The sequence below is a fragment of the Amblyomma maculatum genome, chromosome 3, assembly GCF_055883805.1.
Source record: "Amblyomma maculatum isolate TAMU_Amacu chromosome 3, ASM5588380v1, whole genome shotgun sequence".
Classification (NCBI taxonomy): Eukaryota; Metazoa; Arthropoda; class Arachnida; order Ixodida; family Ixodidae; genus Amblyomma; species Amblyomma maculatum.
The window spans coordinates 108918535-108937071 of record NC_139346.1 but is presented as its reverse complement, the minus strand read 5'-3'; the positions used below and the strand labels follow the sequence as shown (position 1 = coordinate 108937071).

The following is an 18537-nucleotide window of genomic DNA, read 5'->3' as shown; positions in this document are numbered from 1 at the left end:
GGGTGAAGGACGGCGGGCTTGGTTTGGCACATCTATTTCTGCGCCAGTTAGTCAATCGTTTCATGTTTTTGAGGAATGTGAAAAATCCATTTCTTCGTACGGTCTGTCAGTTACGCCTGGGTCAAGCTCTCCCGGGAATTGTCGTTTCTTCTGACTGCATGTCAGGAGGTGTCCACGGGTATCTAAGGGAAGTGGTCTTGGCGTACAGGTTCTTGATGGTGCGGTTTACTTTAGACTATTTGTGGAGTGTAAACCGGAAAAAACTGTATAAAGACTTGTGCGATGTGGTGCTTCCAGAACCGTTGTACAGAACTGTGTACTCGTCTACCGGGGGCAAAAATGTTCTTAAAAGAGTGAACAGGATGATGGTGCCGGCAGGGATCAAAACGTTTTTTTTTAAGCTGCACACTGGAACATTGGAGGTAAAGAAATGGAAGGAACAGAAAGGGCTTTTTGTACCCTGGGGTGTCCACTGCATAATATGCAGGAAAGAGGAGACGATTGAACACGTGTTTCTCGAATGCTGGGACGCCGTATTTTTATGGGACGTGCTCCAGAGGACGCTTAAAAAGGAACTACCCATAAGCCCACATGGCATTCGATTCTTGCCAGTAGAAGCGAACAATGATACACCGTTGGATCTTTTGATGCTACTGGCTCTCCACAGCATATGGAAAAGCAGAATGGCTGTAGAGCATGGTGACGTCGATGCACGTTCAGCGAGACAGCTCTTTAGAGAGAGCATACGGGCATATGTGGATGAACAGAAAGCGTTAAAACTAGAGTCAGAATGTTTGATTAGTTTTGAAGGGTTGTCACATATGAGGGATTTTTAATCCGACAACTTCAGGAAGGCCGAAGCTTTAAGTCAATGCTTGATCTTTTATTTTGTCATGTTATTGATGTCACATGTGTCTTTTTTGTGTACGTCCTCGGTCAGGAAATAAATAAAAAAAAAAAAAAAGCCCGGCTAGCTCAGTCGGTAGAGCATGAGACTCTTAATCTCAGGGTCGTGGGTTCGAGCCCCACGTTGGGCGTTGCTTTTATTTTTCATTGTTTTGATTAAGAAAGAAGCTAAAAGAGCGATTCAAGGTAATGATTTTTATCATTATTTTAGATCCATTAGCGCACTTTATTCTTCTTCCGTTGTCAATAAATAGAGCCACACTTACGCTTCGCTGCATCGCCCGGCTAGCTCAGTCGGTAGAGCATGAGACTCTTAATCTCAGGGTCGTGGGTTCGAGCCCCACGTTGGGCGTTGCTTTTATTTTTCATTGTTTTGATCAAGAAAGAAGCTAAAAGAGCGATTCAAGGTAATGATTTTTATCATTATTTTAGATCCATTAGCGCACTTTATTCTTCTTCCGTTGTCAATAAATAGAGCCACACTTACGCTCTGCAGCATGCCATTCTACTTCCGGCCACCGGCGTGTACGGACGCAGAATCATGAGCTCCGGCGGAGCGGCGATTGCAGCCCAGGCTGGCCGCGGTAACAGGCTTAACGCAATCGATGATAAGGAATATCAGCTCAATTTGCCGCATCTGCCCACCGGACGTGTTGTTTTCAACACAGTTTTTTTGCACGGAGACGTACGAGTGCGACCCTTCAGGGTTGAAGATTTCCGGGACGCCCTGGCCAAGACTGGTACGCTCCCAGACGTGGTGGCCTTGGGGGCTTACCAAATAAACCATGTCTGGGCGGTGACTTTGAGCAGCACTGAAGCAACCAAGCGGCTGGTAGCCTTCAAGGAGCTCCAAGTGAAAGGTCGACGGTGCATCGTCATTGACCCGGAGGACCAACAGGTGAAGCTACGGCTCCACTGGATGTTGCATGGCGTGGCGGATGAGGACATCCGAACTGCTTTTGCGGCTTTCGGTGAGGTGACCGAAGTGACCCGTGAGCGGTGGCGAGTCCAGGGCGTGCACGAAAAGGGCTCCACAACGAGAGCCGTACTCCTGAAGTTGTAGCCCGGGATGAGGATAGAAGACCTGCCTCACCAGATAAGAGTAGCAGGGGAGTTGGCCCTTGTTGTGGTGCCTGGGCGGCCAATGCAGTGCCTGCGCTGCCGCGGGACCGGTCATGTGCGCCGGGAATGTAAAATTCCGCGGTGTTCGACATGTAAGCGTTTTGGCCACTCCGAGGAAGATTGCGTACGAACGTATGCAGTGGCCACTGCACCGACAGCGAGGGCGGACATGACGGAGCACCAAATGGATGTCGCAGAGACAGAAGAGGCCGCAAAGGGGGTCGGAGAAGCTGAAAAGCTAACAGGAACGACAGGCATGTTAGTGCCCCCGGGGGGCGGTGACGAGATACTCAGTAGGCCAGACAAGGAAGTCACGCTACCGAACAACGGACCGTCAGAGGAAGAAAGTGTGAGCGATGCCGAGAGCTCAAAAACTGAACTTCCGGAGTCTGCGGGCCGACAGGAAACCCTTGAAAAGAGCAGCGGCCGAGCGACCAACGTCCAAGGCCCTGCGAAGCGTGCCCACGACGAGAGCACAAGTGAGACAAGCAAGGCAGAGGCAGCTAGCAACGACGAGCCGCCGATAAAAACGCCAATAGGAGGAGGGCGACCTTCAAACCAAGACCGAATGTCTCGGCGGACAGGAGAGCTGCCGAAAAGCCGCCCCTGTCACAAGGTCTGCCAGTCCAACCTCATGGCTCTGGCGCCAACGAAAGCGTCTAGCGCCATGCTAGACGTGAGAGGTAAGCACCATGCTCTTGGCCTCTTTTCACTCTAAGAAAATGGCTTATGAACTGTCACTAAAGATTGCGACCCTTAACGTGAGAGGTCTAGCAGCGAAAAGGAAGCAGAGCCAAGTCCTGCGCCTTTTAAATGAAAATGACATCGATATACTTGGAGTTCAAGAGACAAAAGTCGAGGGTGAACAAGAGACCGAGAGCATGCTGCAACGTTTCACGTCGCGGTTTTACGCAGTTGTCAGCCATGCAGTCGGTACTTCTGCTGGATGCGTCCTGTTTGTGAAGAAGTTGCCGGGTCTTGTAGTGCAGTCGCATGCTTCTTTTCCGTCGGGTCGGGGCGTGGTCCTTGATTTTAGTTTTTGCTCGGCTGAGTGGCGTGCTGTTTGTATATATGCCCCTACGATAGTTGATGAGAGGGCTGCTTTGTTTGATTTTGTTGAAGAGTATTTAAACACGGATAAGCAACTTGTCTTACTGGGAGATTTCAATTGTGTACTGAGGTCCGGTGACAAAACTAGCCTTCGTACATTTAGGGATCGTAGCACAGAGGTACTTTCGCGCTTGATTGACGAGTTTGCACTGGAAGACGTTGCAGAGTGTCTCACGAGCGAGCGGCGGGTTCAGTATACGCATTTTCAGGGTGCTAGCCACGCCCGCCTTGACAGAATTTATGTGGCCGCAGAACTGGCTCCAAAATGCCAGGATTATAATGTTTTGGCGGTAACGTACTCAGATCACTGCATGGTTCAGTGTACAATTGGACCAAGAAAGGGAGGTAGCGGTTTTAATTGGGAACTGTGGAAGTTAAATAATAAACTGCTGAATGACGAGCAATTCACCAGACTAGTAGAAGAAGAAATTGGTAATATTTGTCAGGAGGACACCCTCGAACTGGGTCAAGAATGGGAACTGTGTAAGCAACAAATTAAAATCAAAGCTTTAGAAAAGGCCAGCTGCATACGGTTTCAAGAAAAACAAAATGAAATGCATTTAAGATCTTTGCTAGATAAATTGTTAGCCCTGGAGTGTAACACGCCAGGGTTATACATGGACGACGTTAGAAAAATAAAACAAAGACTTCAACTGAATGACGAAGACCGTTATCGCGGAGAACTGGTACGTGCGAGAGCGGAAAAATTGGCCATGGATGAGACGCCGACAAAAAGATCGTTGGGAATAGAAAAAGCAAATGCAAGGCGAAATCACGTGGCAAAGGTAGATTGGGCAGGACGCACAGAAACCGATAACGAATGAATCGCGAAAGCTTTCCGGGAGTATTATGAAGAGCTATTTTCGTCCCGAGAGGTTAATTTGGACCGTTTTAAAGAATCCTTTCTTGACGCGATGCCAAAAATTGATGACGAACAAAAAGAAAGACTGGAGCGGCCAATAAGCGAAAAAGAAGTGCAGCAGGCAATAGAAAATTTAAACCCTGGGAAATCACCCGGGCCTGATGGCCTGAGTGCGGCTTTTTATAAAGCGTTCAAGCAACAGCTATCTCCTTTGTTGTGTGCCTTATTTAATGAAGCGTATGAGCTGAAGGCACTGCCTGCGTCTTTCGGATCGTCGCACACAGTACTTATTCCGAAAGCTGACCAACCAGATAAGCTTAGGCAGTTGTCGTCTTACAGGCCCATTGCTCTGACAAACGTTGATTACAAGATTTATATGAAGGTGCTTGCTGGCAGACTACAAACGGTTATATGCGAACTAGTGGGCCCTCACCAAACGTGCGGTATCAAAGGGCGATCCATCTTTCAGAACATTCACAAAGCGAGAAGTGTGCTCGAATGCTGCGATGCAACTCATGCGTGTGTTGCTTTACTGCAGTTGGACTTGGAGAAAGCTTTTGATTGTGTGGCGCATACTATTCTGTTCAGTATATTAGACCATGTTAATGTCGGCTCTGTTATTCGAGAGGGAGTGGCCTTGGCGTACCGTAACTGCACTACGAGATTAATTGTCAATAAGTCACTGGGGCCCCCATCAACGTACGACGTTCGGTGCGCCAAGGTTGCCCCCTCAGCCCTCTTTTGTTCGGCATTTATATTGAAACATTGTGTTTAAGCATCCTACAAAACAATGACATTGATGGTTTTCGACTGCAGGAGTCAGAAGTCAAATTGCTGGCTTACGCAGACGACGTTGCTGTTTTTTGTGTGATTAAGCAGAGTATAAAGAGGGCAGTGGATGTGGTAAAACATTTCAGCAAAGTCACAGGGAGTAAAATTAACTGGGGTAAGTGCCTGGGATTTTGGCACGGAGAATGGCAGCTGACCCCCGACACTTTCGCTAATGTGTCGTGGGTTACAACGCCTGCAAAGTACTTGGGTGTGCCCTTGGAATTTTACAAGGAAAGCGAGCCATACTGGCTAGAGCAGGTCAGAGAAACCCGTGAAAAAGCGGAGAAATGGAAAAGCGCTCAATTATCAATATTTGCAAGAGCCGCAGTTTGTAACCTGTTTTTAACTAGTAAGTTATGGTATGTAATGCAAGTGTTGCATTGCTCCCGTGTAAATGTGCAAAACTTGCATCGAGTTTTTGCGGTGTTTGTTTGGGCCTCGAGTTGGGAGAGGTGCAGTCGGACAAATTTGTTCCGGCAGGTGAAGCATGGAGGGATTGGTCTGGGTCATTTATTTGTGCGACAGATTGTCAACCGGTTTATGTTTTTTAGGGATGCCAGTGATCCCTTCCTGCGCACAGTGTGTCAACAAAGACTTGGTCGAGCGTTGCCTGATTTCGTAGTTTATACGCAATGTATGCCGGGATCTCTTTTTGGATTCTTTAGGGAAATTGTTTTGAGCGTGAAATTCTTAAGCGCACGTTTTTCGAAAGAGTATTTAAGTAATGTTAACAGGAGAACATTATACAAGGATGTTTGTGAAGTGGTGTTCCCGGTGCCCTTGTACCGAGCTTTATACTATGGAGGCACAGGAAGTAATGTTTTAAAACGCGTAAAGAAAATGCAAGTTGCTACGGGAGCTAAAACTTTTTTATTTATGCTACATACCGGTACTTTGAGTGTAAAATCATTTATGGAGGAAAAGGGTATTTTCCTACCGTGGGGGGCCCAATGTCTCATCTGCAAACAGCCAGAGACAATAGATCACGTGTTTTTGCATTGCTGGGAGGGGGTATATTTGTGGGATGTTCTGCAAAGGACAATTAAAAAACAGTTGCCACTTGATTCCCATGGCATTAGGTATTTGCCATTGGATAACCACGATGATATGCCGTTAGAACAGGTTATGTTAATGTGCCTCCACAGTATATGGCGCGCACGAATGGCTGATTATCACTGCGATCCAGATGCACGGCCAGCCCGCATGTATTTCCGTGAAAGTGTGCAGCGATGGTTCGACGTGCTTAAATTGCAACCATGTGCTCCTGAGTGGCTGTCAAAGCTGGAACCTTTGACGGTGCTCAAGGAATTTTAAAATGACAATGCCTGCCCCTCAGTGGGGGATAGGCAACGCGAACTAGCTTTGTGTACATATATTATTCCTTTGTTCCTGTTGTTTTGTTTTCCAGTGCGTTGTATTTGTGTCAAAGTCAGGCAATAAAGAAAAAAAAATACGCTCTGCAGCGTGGCCCGGCTTGCTCAGTCGGTAGAGCATGAGACTCTTAATCTCAGGGTCGTGGGTTCGAGCCCCACGTTGGGCGTTGCTTTTATTTTTCATTGTTTTGATCAAGAAAGAAGCCCAAAGAGCGATTCAAGGTAATCATTTTTATCATTATTTTAGATCCATTAGCGCACTTTATTCTTCCGTTGTCAATGAATAGAGCCACACTTACGCTCTGCAGCATGGCCCGGCTAGCTCTTTTATACAGTTTTTTCCGGTTTACACTCCACAAATAGTCTAAAGTAAACCGCACCGTCAAGAACCTGTACGCCAAGACCACTTCCCTTAGATACCCGTGGACACCTCCTGACATGCGGTCAGAAGAAACGACAATTCCCGGGAGAGCTTGACCCAGGCGTAACTGACAGACCGTACGAAGAAATGGATTTTTCACATTCCTCAAAAACATGAAACGATTGACTAACTGGCGCAGAAACAGATGTGCCAAACCAAGCCCGCCGTCCTTCACCCGGCGGAAGAGATTTGTCCGACTTGTCCGTTCCCACGAAGACCCCCACACAAAGACGGCAAAGATACGATGCATCTTTTGGACATTAGCTCTTGAACAATATAACACTTGAAGCACGTACCAAACTTTTGTCACTAAAAACAAATTACAAATCGTGGCCTTCGCAAACACCGACCACTGCCATCCATTCCATTTGTCCACTCTATCTTTCAATTTACCGACTTGGTTTTTCCAGTATGGGTCACTGTCCCGATACGATTCAAGAGGGGCACCAAGGTAGCTGACAGGGTTGGTAACAAATTTCACGTTAGCAAAAATGCCTGGGGTTGCTGGCCAGTCACCGTGCCAGAAGCCCAGGCACTTGCCCCAGTTAACAGCACTGCCGCTTACAGCGCAAAAATCTTTTACAGTTTTCACAACTTCTACGATGCTTTCGTAGTCTACACAAAACATCGCGACATCATCGGCATAAGCCAAAAGCTTCACTTCTGCTTGATGCAGCTTGAAGCCCCGCATTTTCTCATGCTTGATAATGCTTAAACATAAGGGTTCAAGATAGATACAAAAGAGAAGAGGTGAAAGGGGGCAACCTTGACGAACTGAGCGTTGGACAGCAATACTGTCACCGACAGATTTGTTCACAATTAGTCTAGTTGTACAAGCACTGTAAGCCATACCCACTCCTTCTCTGATGACGCATCCGACCTTGACATAGTCTAATATACACAAAAGCAAGTCGTGGGGCACTCTATCAAAAGCCTTTTCAAGATCTATTTGGAGACTTGCTACTCCAAGTCCACCAGCATCGCAACATTCAAGAATGGCCCTCGCGATGTGAATGTTCGTAATAATGGACCTGTCTTTAATACCGCATATTTGGTGGTCTCCAACAATATCTTTAATAACTGTTTGCAGTCTTTTAGCTAGTATTTTCATAAAAATTTTATAGTCGACATTGGTTAAACTAATCGGCCGGTAAGAGGTAACACTGCGTAATTGACCTCGGTCCTCCGTTTTGGGAATTAGCACAGTATGAGAAGATGCAAAGGACGGCGGCAGCACATTAAGGTCATATGCTTCATTATACACTTTTTCCAGTACCGGCGAGAGAAAATCCTGGAAAGCTTTATAAATTGCGGCGCTAAGTCCATAATGACTGCATAAAGACTTGTGCGATGTGGTGCTTCCAGAACCGTTGTACAGAGCTGTGTACTCGTCTACCGGGGGCAAAAATGTTCTTAAAAGAGTGAAGAGGATGATAGTGCCGGCAGGGATGAAAACGTTCTTTTTTAAGCTGCACACTGGAACATTGGAGGTAAAGAAATGGAAGGAACAGAAAGGGCTTTTTGTACCCTGGGGTGTCCACTGCATAATATGCAGGAAAGAGGAGACGATTGAACACGTGTTTCTCGAATGCTGGGACGCCGCATTTTTATGGGACGTGCTCCAGAGGACGCTTAAAAAGGAACTACCCATAAGCCCACATGGTATTCGATTCTTGCCAGTAGAAGCGAACAATGATACACCGTTGGATCTTTTGATGCTACTGGCTCTCCACAGCATATGGAAAAGCAGAATGGCTGTAGAGCATGGTGACGTCGATGCACGTTCAGCGAGACAGCTCTTTAGAGAGAGCATACGGGCATATGTGGATGAACAGAAAGCGTTAAAACTAGAGTCAGAATGGTTGGTTAGTTTTGAAGGGTTGTCACATATGAGGGATTTTTAATCCGACAACTTCAGCTAAGGAAGGCCGAAGCTTTAAGTCAATGCTTGATCTTTTATTCTTTCATGTTATTGATGTCACATGTGTCTTTTTTGTGTACGTCCTCGGTCAGGAAATAAAGAAAAAAAAAAAAGCTCGGCTAGCTCAGTCGGTAGAGCATGAGACTCTTAATCTCAGGGTCGTGGGTTCGAGCCCCACGTTGGGCGCTGGTTTTATTTTTCATTGTTTTGATCAAGAAAGAAGCCCAAAGAGCGATTCAAGGTAATGATTTTTATCATTATTTTAGATCCATTAGCGCACTTTATTCTTCCGTTGTCAATAAATAGAGCCACACTTACGCTCTGCAGCATGGCCCGGCTAGCTCAGTCGGTAGAGCATGAGACTCTTAATCTCAGGGTCGTGGGTTCGAGCCCCACGTTGGGCTCTGCTTTTATTTTTCATTGTTTTGATCAAGAAAGAAGCCCAAAGAGCGATTCAAGGTAATGATTTTTATCATTATTTTAGATCCATTAGCGCACTTTATTCTTCTTCCGTTGTCAATAAATAGAGCCACACTTACGCTCTGCAGCATGGCCCGGCTAGCTCAGTCGGTAGAGCATGAGACTCTTAATCTCAGGGTCGTGGGTTCGAGCCCCACGTTGGGCGTTGCTTTTATTTTTCATTGTTTTGATCAAGAAAGAAGCCCAAAGAGCGATTCAAGGTAATGATTTTTATCATTATTTTAGATCCATTAGCGCACTTTATTCTTCCGTTGTCAATAAATAGAGCCACACTTACGCTCTGCAGCATGGCCCGGCTAGCTCAGTCGGTAGAGCATGAGACTCTTAATCTCAGGGTCGTGGGTTCGAGCCCCACGTTGGGCGCTGCTTTTATTTTTCATTGTTTCGATCAAGAAAGAAGCCCAAAGAGCGATTCAAGGTAATGATTTTTATCATTATTTTAGATCCATTAGCGCACTTTATTCTTTCGTTGTCAATAAATAGAGCCATACTTACGCTCTGCAGCATGGCCCGGCTAGCTCAGTCGGTAGAGCGTGAGACTCTTAATCTCAGGGTCGTGGGTTCGAGCCCCACGTTGGGCGCTGCATTTATTTTTCATTGTTTTGATCAAGAAAGAAGCCCAAAGAGCGATTCAAGGTAATGATTTTTATCATTATTTTAGATCCATTTGCGCACTTTATTCTTCTTCCGTTGTCAATAAATAGTGCCACACTTACGCTCTGCAGCATCGCCCGGCTAGCTCAGTCGGTAGAGCATGAGACTCTTAATCTCAGGGTCGTGGGTTCGAGCCCCACGTTGGGCGCTGCTTTTATTTTTCATTGTTTTGATCAAGAAAGAAGCCCAAAGAGCGATTCAAGGTAATGATTTTTATCATTATTTTAGATCCATTTGCGCACTTTATTCTTCTTCCGTTGTCAATAAATAGTGCCACACTTACGCTCTGCAGCATGGCCCGGCTAGCATTCTACTTCCGGCCACCGGCGTGTACGGACGCAGAATGATGAGCTCCGGCGGAGCGGCGATTGCGGCCCAGGCTGGCCGCGGTAACAGGCTTGAGGAAAACGACGATAAGGAATATCAGATTATTTTGCCGCATCTGCCCACCGGACGTGTTGTTTTCAACACAGTTTTTTTGCACGGTGACGTACGAGTGCGACCCTTCAGGGTTGAAGATTTCCGGGACGCCCTGGCCAAGATTGGTACGCTCCCAGACGTGGTGGCCTTGGGGGCTTACCAAATAAACCATGTCTGGGCGGTGACTTTGAACAGCACGGAAGCAACCAAGCGGCTGCTAGCATTCAAGGAGCTTCAAGTGAAAGGTCGACGGTGTATCGTCATTGACCCGGAGGACCAACAGGTGAAGCTACGGCTCCACTGGATGTTGCACGGCGTGGCGGATGAAGATATCCGAACAGCTTTTGCGGCGTTCGGCGAGGTGACGGAAGTGACCCGTGAGCGGTGGCGAGTCCAGGGAGTGCACGAAAAGGGCTCAACAACGAGAACCGTGCTTCTGAAGTTGAAGCCTGGGATGAAGATAGAAGACCTGCCTCACCAGATAAGAGTAGCAGGGGAGTTGGCCCTTGTTGTGGTGCCTGGGCGACCCATGCAGTGCCTGCGCTGCCGCGGGACCGGTCATGTGCGCCGGGAATGTAAGATTGCGCGGTGTGCGACGTGTAAGCGGTTTGGCCACTCGGAGGAAGACTGCGTACGAACGTATGCAGTGGCTACTGCACCAACAGCGAGGGCGGACATGACGGAACACCGAATGGATGTCGCAGAGACGGAGGATGCCGCAAAAGGGGTCGGAGAGGACGAGAGGGTGACAGCAACGACAGGCATGTTAGTGCCCCCGGGGGGTGGTGACGAGATGCTCGGTGGACCAGACAGGGAATTGGCACTGCCAAGCAACGGACCGTCGGAAGAAGAAAAGGTGAGCGATGCCGAGAGCTCAAAAATTGAACTTCCGGAGTCTGCGGGCAGAAGGGGGACCCTCGAAGGGAGCAGCGGCCGAGCGACCAACGTCCAGGGCCCTGCGAAGCGTGCCCACGACGGGAGCGCCAGTGAGACGAATGAGGCAGATACAGCTAGCAACGACGAGCCGCCGATAAAAACGCCAATAGTGAGGAGGGCGACCTTCAAACCAAGACCGAATGTCTCGACGGACAGGAGAGCTGCCGAAAGGCCGCCCCCGTCACAAGGTCTGCCAGTCCAACCTCATGGCTCTGGCGTCAACGAAAGCGTCTAGCGCCATGCTAGACGTGAAGGGTAAGCACCATTCTCTTGGCCTCTTTTCACTCTAAGAAAATGGCCTATGTACTGTCACTAAAGGTTGCGACCCTTAACGTGAGAGGTCTAGCAGCAAAAAGGAAGCAGAGCCAGGTCCTGCGCCTTTTAAACGAAAATGACATCGATATACTTGGAGTTCAAGAGACAAAAGTCGAGGGTGAACAAGAGACCGAGAGCATGGTGCAACGTTTCACGTCGCGGTTTTACGCAGTTGTCAGCCATGCAGTCGGTACATCTGCTGGATGCGTCCTGTTTGTGAAGAAGTTGCCGGGTCTTGTAGTGCAGTCGCATGCTTCTTTTCCGTCGGGTCGGGGCGTGGTCCTCGATTTTAGTTTTTGCTCGGCTGAGTGGCGTGCTGTTTGTATATATGCACCTACGGTAGTTGATGAGAGGGCTGCTTTGTTTGATTTTGTTGAAGATTATTTAAACACGGATAAGCAACTTGTCTTTCTGGGAGATTTCAATTGTGTACTGAGCTCCGGTGACAAAACTAGCCATCGTACATTTAGGGATCGTAGCACAGAGGTACTTTCGCGCTTGATTGACGAGTTTGCACTGGAAGACGTTGCAGAGTGTCTCACGAGCGAGCGACGGGTTCAGTATACGCATTTTCAGGGTGCTAGCCACGCCCGCCTTGACAGAATTTATGTGGCCGCAGAACTGGCTCCAAAATGTCAGGATTATTATGTTTTGGCGGTAACGTACTCAGATCACTGCATGGTTCAGTGTACAATTGGAACAAGAAAGAGAGGTAGCGGTTTTAGTTGGGAATTGTGGAAGTTAAATAATAAACTGCTGAATGACGAGCAATTCACCAGACTAGTAGAAGAAGAAATTGGTAGGATTTGGCAGGAGGACAGCTACGAACTGGGTCAAGAATGGGAACTGTGTAAGCAACAAATAAAAATCAAAGCTATAGAAAAGGCCAGCTGCATAAGGTTTCAAGAAAAACAAAATGAAATGCATTTAAGATCTTTGCTAGATAAATTGTTAGGCCTGGAGTGTAACACGCCAGGGTTATACATGGACGATATTAGAAAAATAAAACAAAGACTTCAACTGAATGACGAAGACCGTTATCGCGGAGCACTGGTGCGTGCGAGAGCGGAAAAACTTGCCATGGATGAGACGCCGACAAAAAGATCGTTGGGAATAGAAAAAGCAAATGCAAGGCGAAATCACGTGGCAGAGGTTGATTGGGCAGGACGCACAGAGACCGATAACGAAGGAATCGCGAAAGCTTTCCGGGAGTATTATGAAGAGCTATTTTCGTCCCGAGAGGTTAATTTGGACCGTTTCAAAGAATCCTTTCTTGACGCGATGACAAAAATTGATGACGAACAAAAAGAAAGACTGGAGCGGCCAATAAGCGAAAAAGAAGTGCAGCAGGCAATAGAAAATTTAAACCCAGGGAAATCACCCGGGCCTGATGGCCTGAGTGCGGCTTTTTATAAAGCGTTCAAGGAACAGCTATCTCCTTTGTTGTGTGCCTTATTTAATGAAGCGTATGAACTGAAGGCACTGCCTGCGTCTTTCGGATCGTCGCACACAGTACTTATTCCGAAAACTGACCAACCAGATAAGCTTAGGCAGTTGTCGTCTTACAGGCCCATTGCTCTGACAAACGTTGATTACAAGATTTATATGAAGGTGCTTGCTGGCAGACTACAAACGGTTATATGCGAACTAGTGGGCCCTCACCAAACGTGCGGTATCAAAGGGCGATCCATCTTTCAGAACATTCACAAAGCGAGAAGTGTGCTCGAATGCTGCGATGCAACTCATGCGTGTGTTGCTTTACTGCAGTTGGACTTGGAGAAAGCTTTTGATTGTGTGGCGCATACTATTCTGTTCAGTATATTAGACCATGTTAATGTCGGCTCTGTTATTCGAGAGGGAGTGGCCTTGGCGTACCGTAACTGCACTACGAGATTAATTGTCAATAAGTCACTGGGGGCCCCCATCAACGTACGACGTTCGGTGCGCCAAGGTTGCCCCCTCAGCCCTCTTTTGTTCGGCATTTATATTGAAACATTGTGTTTAAGCATCCTACAAAACAATGACATTGATGGTTTTCGACTGCAGGAGTCAGAAGTCAAATTGCTATCTTACGCAGACGACGTTGCGGTTTTTTGTGTGAATAAGGAGAGTATAAAGAGGACAGTGGATGTGGTAAAACATTTTAGCAAAGTCACAGGGAGTAAAGTTAACTGGGGTAAGTGCCTGGGATTTTGGCACGGAGAATGGCAGCTGACCCCCGACACTTACGCTAATGTGTCGTGGGTTACAACGCCTGCAAAGTACTTGGGTGTGCCCTTGGAATTTTACAAGGAAAGCGAGCCATACTGGCTAGAGCAGGTCAGAGAAACCCGTGAAAAAGCGGAGAAATGGAAAAGCGCTCAATTATCAATATTTGCAAGAGCCGCAGTTTGCAACCTTTTTTTAATTAGTAAGTTATGGTATGTAATGCAAGTGTTGCATTGCTCCCGTGTAAATGTGCAAAAATTGCATCGAGTTTTTGCGGTGTTTGTTCGGGCCTCGAGTTGGGAGAGGTGCAGTCGGACAAATTTGTTCCGGCAGGTGAAGCATGGGGGGCTTGGTCTGGGTCATTTGTTTGTGCAACAGATTGTAAACCGGTTTATGTTTTTTAGGGATGCCAGTGATCCATTCCTGCGCACAGTGTGTCAACAAAGACTTGGTCGAGCGTTGCCTGATTTCGTAGTTTATACTCAATGTATGCCGGGCTCTCTTTTTGGATTCATTAGGGAAATTGTTGTGAGCGTGAAATTCTTAAGCACACGTTTTTCGAAAGAGTATTTAAGTAATGTTAAAAGGAGAACATTATACAAGGATGTTTGTGAAGTGGTGTTCCCGGTGCCCTTGTACCGAGCTTTATACTATGGAGGCACAGGAAGTAATGTATTAAAACGCGTAAAGAAAATGCAAGTTGCTACGGGAGCTAAAACGTTTTTCTTTATGCTACATACCGGTACTTTGAGTGTAAAATCATTTATGGAGGAAAAGGGTATTTTCCTACCGTGGGGGGCCCAATGTCTCATCTGCAAACAGCCAGAGACAATAGATCACGTGTTTTTGCATTGCTGGGAGGGGGTATATTTGTTGGATGTTCTGCAAAGGACAATAAAAAAACAGTTGCCACTTGATTCCCATGGCATTAGGTATTTGCCATTGGAAAACCACGATGATATGCCGTTAGACCAGGTTATGTTAATGTGCCTCCACAGTATATGGCGCGCACGAATGGCTGGTTATCACTGCGATCCAGATGCACGGCCAGCCCGCATGTATTTCCGTGAAAGTGTGCAGCGATGGCTCGACGTGCTTAAATTGCAACCATGTGCTCCTGAGTGGCTGTCAAAGCTGGAACCTTTGACGGTGCTCAAGGAATTTTAAAATGACAATGCCTGCCTCTCAGTGGGGGATAGGCAACGCGAACTAGCTTTGTGTACATATATTATTCCTCTGTTCCTGTTGTTTTGTTTTCCAGTGCGTTGTATTTGTGTCAAAGTCAGGCAATAAAGAAAAAAAAAAAGCATGGCCCGGCTAGCTCAGTCGGTAGAGCATGACTTTTAATCTTAGGGTCGTGGGTTCGAGCCCCACTTTGGGCGCTGCTTTTATTTTTCATTGTTTTGATCAAGAAAGAAGCCCAAAGAGCGATTCAAGGTAATGATTTTTATCATTATTTTAGATCCATTTGCGCACTTTATTCTTCTTCCGTTGTCAATAAATAGTGCCACACTTACGCTCTGCAGCATGGCCCGGCTAGCTCAGTCGGTAGAGCATGAGACTCTTAATCTCAGGGTCGTGGGTTCGAGCCCCACGTTGGGCGCTGCTTTTATTTTTCATTGTTTTGATCAAGAAAGAAGCCCAAAGAGCGATTCAAGGTAATAATTTTTATCATTATTTTAGATCCATTTGCACACTTTATTCTTCTTCCGTTGTCAATAAATAGTGCCACACTTACGCTCTGCAGCATGGCCCGGCTAGCTCAGTCGGTAGAGCATGAGACTCTTAATCTCAGGGTCGTGGGTTCGAGCCCCACGTTGGGCGTTGCTTTTATTTTTCATTGTTTTGATCAAGAAAGAAGCCCAAAGAGCGATTCAAGGTAATGATTTTTATCATTATTTTAGATCCATTAGCGCACTTTATTCTTCCGTTGTCAATAAATAGAGCCACACACGCTCTGCAGCATGGTTCGGCTAGCTCAGTCGGAGTGCACTTCCGGCTTCGCTAGCGAACGGACGTGTGCATCATGGGCTCCGTAGGAGCGGTTACAGCGTCCCAAGTGGGTCGCGGAAACATGTTTTCTTGCTCAGGTGACCAAGCTTGCGAAGTTATTTTGCCCCGGCTTCCAACAGGTCGTATTGTAGGTAATACTCTTTTTTTGCACGCCGATGTGAGAGCGAGACCATACAAGGTCGAGAATTTTCGCGACGCACTGGCTCAGTTCGGACTGCTCCCCGAGGTTATCGCCTTGGGGGCGTACCAAATGAATCACGTTTGGGCCATTACGTTCAAGAGTGACGATGGAATGAAGCAGCTGCTGTCTTGCCGTGAACTAGCCGTGAAAGACCGTCGGTGCATCGTTGTTGACCCTGGTGACCAGGATGTTAGAATGAAAATCCACTGGATTTTATACAACGTTCCCGATGAAGATGTGCGGACTGCCCTGGCTCCCTACGGCACAGTCACAGAAATTGCCAAGGAACGCTGGCGCGTGCAAGGCGTGCTGGACAAAGGCTCCTCAACACGTTCAGTGTCCTTGAAGTTGAAGCCTGGTGTGACAATTGATGATTTGCCGCACCAGCTGCGCATTGCTGGAGAACAGGTTCTCATAGTCATTTCCGGCAGAGCTCCACTTTGCCTGAGGTGCCATACCACAGGACATGTCCGACGAGAGTGCAAAGTTCCTCGTTGTACGCTATGCCGCCGCTTCGGACATCTTGAAACTGAATGTGTCAAGACCTATGCAAATGTCACAGGGTCTATAACAAGGCAAGACGCCTCGGAGCTCGTCATGGACGAGGTTGAAGCCGAGGAAGCTGCGAGTACCGAATCGAGCAAACCGCAGTCAAATGCCAAGGATACGGATGACACTGGGGGCGGGGCAGTAAAGTGTAGTGAAGACCGCGCCTCTGAGCCTGCTCAGGCAGGTGCAGCGGAGACTGGTGGGGCATCAGATCGAGAAGACAGCCATGGCACTATAAGCATGAGAGAAAATGCCGCAGTTACCGAAGTAGGTATGGACTACGACCAATCATCCACGAACGTGGCACCAACAAAGAGGACCCATGACAAGGCCTGTGTTGAAGATTCGTGTCTTTCTACCCCCAGCGCCGACGAACCACCTCCCAAAACACCAGGACAGCGTCGGGCGACGCTTCGCCCGAAGCCCAACATCCCGCCGGACAGAAAGCCGGCGACGACTACACCGACGTAGGAAAAATGGCTCGCCCCGAATTGACTCAAGGACGAGGGGAGACTCACGACGGGTCTGCCAGCGAGTGTGTGCTGACGTTCAGTCAGTACACGCCGGAAGACCCGCACACCTCTCGAGTGGACTCGACATTTCGTAGGCGAGAACGTTTCCTGTATTCCACATCTGTGTATAATACGGTAGAAGGTGAACACCGAGCGGTTTGGTTATCATGTGTTTCTCAACGAAATGGCAGCTCAACCTGAAGCAACACTTCGATTTGCTACGCTTAATGTAAGAGGCCTTGCAGCGAGGCGACGTCAGTATCAACAGAGTCGCCTCATGCTGGACAACGATTTGGACGTGATAGCAGTGCAAGATACTAAGATCGAAAGTGAAGCTCAGACAAACCGCATGGTCGAACCATTTAGAAATCGGTACAGTGTATGTGTATGCCATTCTGTTGGTACATCGGGGGGGTGTGCTATCTTCATCCGCAATTCTTTAGGTATTGTTGAAGAATCTGTTGTAGTGTGTAATACTGGACGTTTTGTTATGTGCGATTTTTCATATCTTGATTTACAGTGGCGCGTACTGTGTGTGTATGCCGCAAATAAGGAAAATGAGCGCAAAGCATTCTTTAAAAATATTGAACCTTATTTGAACTCTACCAGATATACGATCCTTCTTGGGGATTTCAATTGCGTGTGTATGCCCGAGGACAGAGCTACTAACGCGATCATTCGGGATCAAAGTTCGCTGCTTTTGAGCTCAATCGTCCAAGAGCACAATCTCGGAGACGTTGGGAGTGCTATGTCAGAAGGAATCCGTCCTCAGTTCACGCACTTCCAACAAGCCAGCCACGCACGACTCGACAGAGCTTATGTGTCGGCTATCTTGGTGCCAATGATTAGTGAATACTTGGTTAAAAGCATCGCATTCAGCGACCATTGCATGGTGATGTTTACAGTAGGAACTAAGCCCAAGAGGTCTAATTTCAACTGGAACCTTTGGAAACTAAATGTAAAGCTGCTTAGTGATGAAAGTTTCGCGCGTACAGTACAAGAAAAACTTGATAGTTTGTTTATGGGCGACAATAGGGACGTTATAGAAAAATGGGAGCGTTTCAAAGAAGAAATAAAAATGAGCGCAATCGAAAGAGCGTGTGCACTACGACATAACGAGAAAACGGAGGAAAAAGAACTTCAAAGCCAATTAAATTCATTTCTGCGGCTAGAAAACGCACAGCCAGGCCAGTTTGCATCAGAAATAAAAGAAACAAAAAATAGACTAGAATTGATAGATAAAGAAAAATACAAAGGTGCTATCATACGCGCACGCGCAGAGCGGTTGTGGCTAGGTGAGTCGCCAACAAAGCGGTCCCTATGTGACGAAAAACGATACGCCGTCAAGAATGAGATTAAAGAGATAGTCTACGAGGGAAAAATAACTCGCGATTTCAAGACTATTCAGCACGCGTTTGTTGAATATTATGAAGAACTGCTGGGTCACGAGGCAAACTTGAAAGAAGGCTTTGAGTCAGAATTTTTGTCGCTGTTGCCAGTACTAGGGGATGAAGTTAAGCTTAACCTAGAGGCACCCATTAGCGTTATTGAAATCGAGTGTGCTATTGACGAGTTGAGCTCTGGAAAGGCACCGGGACCAGACAGGCTTGGCGCAGCTTTCTACAAAGCCTTCAAGAGTGATATGGCGTATGTGTTGCACCGAATAATTCAAGAAATGTATGAAACCCACATGATGCCTCCGTCTTTCCGAAAGACCCACATT

General features: G+C 47.2%; 1 protein-coding gene and 11 non-coding genes across 12 annotated transcripts; all 12 read left to right on the top strand.

The window, feature by feature from the left end:
- The first annotated feature begins 964 nt into the window (after nt 1-964).
- Nucleotides 965-1037, top strand: TRNAK-CUU (transfer RNA lysine (anticodon CUU)). Its single transcript has one exon. It is a non-coding gene; the product is annotated as a tRNA-Lys (tRNA).
- Nucleotides 1038-1185: 148 nt separating this feature from the next.
- TRNAK-CUU (transfer RNA lysine (anticodon CUU)) lies at nt 1186-1258 on the top strand. Its single transcript has one exon. It is a non-coding gene; the product is annotated as a tRNA-Lys (tRNA).
- Nucleotides 1259-6298: 5040 nt separating this feature from the next.
- TRNAK-CUU (transfer RNA lysine (anticodon CUU)) lies at nt 6299-6371 on the top strand. The gene has a single exon. It is a non-coding gene; the product is annotated as a tRNA-Lys (tRNA).
- Nucleotides 6372-8659: 2288 nt separating this feature from the next.
- Nucleotides 8660-8732, top strand: TRNAK-CUU (transfer RNA lysine (anticodon CUU)). Its single transcript has one exon. It is a non-coding gene; the product is annotated as a tRNA-Lys (tRNA).
- A 145-nt stretch (nt 8733-8877) lies between these two features.
- TRNAK-CUU (transfer RNA lysine (anticodon CUU)) lies at nt 8878-8950 on the top strand. The gene has a single exon. It is a non-coding gene; the product is annotated as a tRNA-Lys (tRNA).
- Nucleotides 8951-9098: 148 nt separating this feature from the next.
- Nucleotides 9099-9171, top strand: TRNAK-CUU (transfer RNA lysine (anticodon CUU)). The gene has a single exon. It is a non-coding gene; the product is annotated as a tRNA-Lys (tRNA).
- A 145-nt stretch (nt 9172-9316) lies between these two features.
- TRNAK-CUU (transfer RNA lysine (anticodon CUU)) lies at nt 9317-9389 on the top strand. The gene has a single exon. It is a non-coding gene; the product is annotated as a tRNA-Lys (tRNA).
- A 145-nt stretch (nt 9390-9534) lies between these two features.
- On the top strand, nt 9535-9607 carry TRNAK-CUU (transfer RNA lysine (anticodon CUU)). The gene has a single exon. It is a non-coding gene; the product is annotated as a tRNA-Lys (tRNA).
- A 148-nt stretch (nt 9608-9755) lies between these two features.
- On the top strand, nt 9756-9828 carry TRNAK-CUU (transfer RNA lysine (anticodon CUU)). Its single transcript has one exon. It is a non-coding gene; the product is annotated as a tRNA-Lys (tRNA).
- Nucleotides 9829-15089: 5261 nt separating this feature from the next.
- Nucleotides 15090-15162, top strand: TRNAK-CUU (transfer RNA lysine (anticodon CUU)). The gene has a single exon. It is a non-coding gene; the product is annotated as a tRNA-Lys (tRNA).
- Nucleotides 15163-15310: 148 nt separating this feature from the next.
- Nucleotides 15311-15383, top strand: TRNAK-CUU (transfer RNA lysine (anticodon CUU)). The gene has a single exon. It is a non-coding gene; the product is annotated as a tRNA-Lys (tRNA).
- Nucleotides 15384-15722: 339 nt separating this feature from the next.
- On the top strand, nt 15723-17046 carry LOC146195552 (uncharacterized). The gene has a single exon (XM_084596829.1). It carries the CDS (start codon nt 15823-15825, stop codon nt 16771-16773), a length of 951 nt encoding a protein of 316 aa, XP_084452955.1. The 5' UTR covers nt 15723-15822; the 3' UTR covers nt 16774-17046.
- Nucleotides 17047-18537: the final 1491 nt, after the last annotated feature.

Excerpts from the sequence above, each read along its gene's own strand:
- LOC146195552 (XM_084596829.1), top strand. The coding sequence starts at position 15,823 with ATGAATCACGTTTGGGCCATTACGTTCAAGAGTGACGATGGAATGAAG.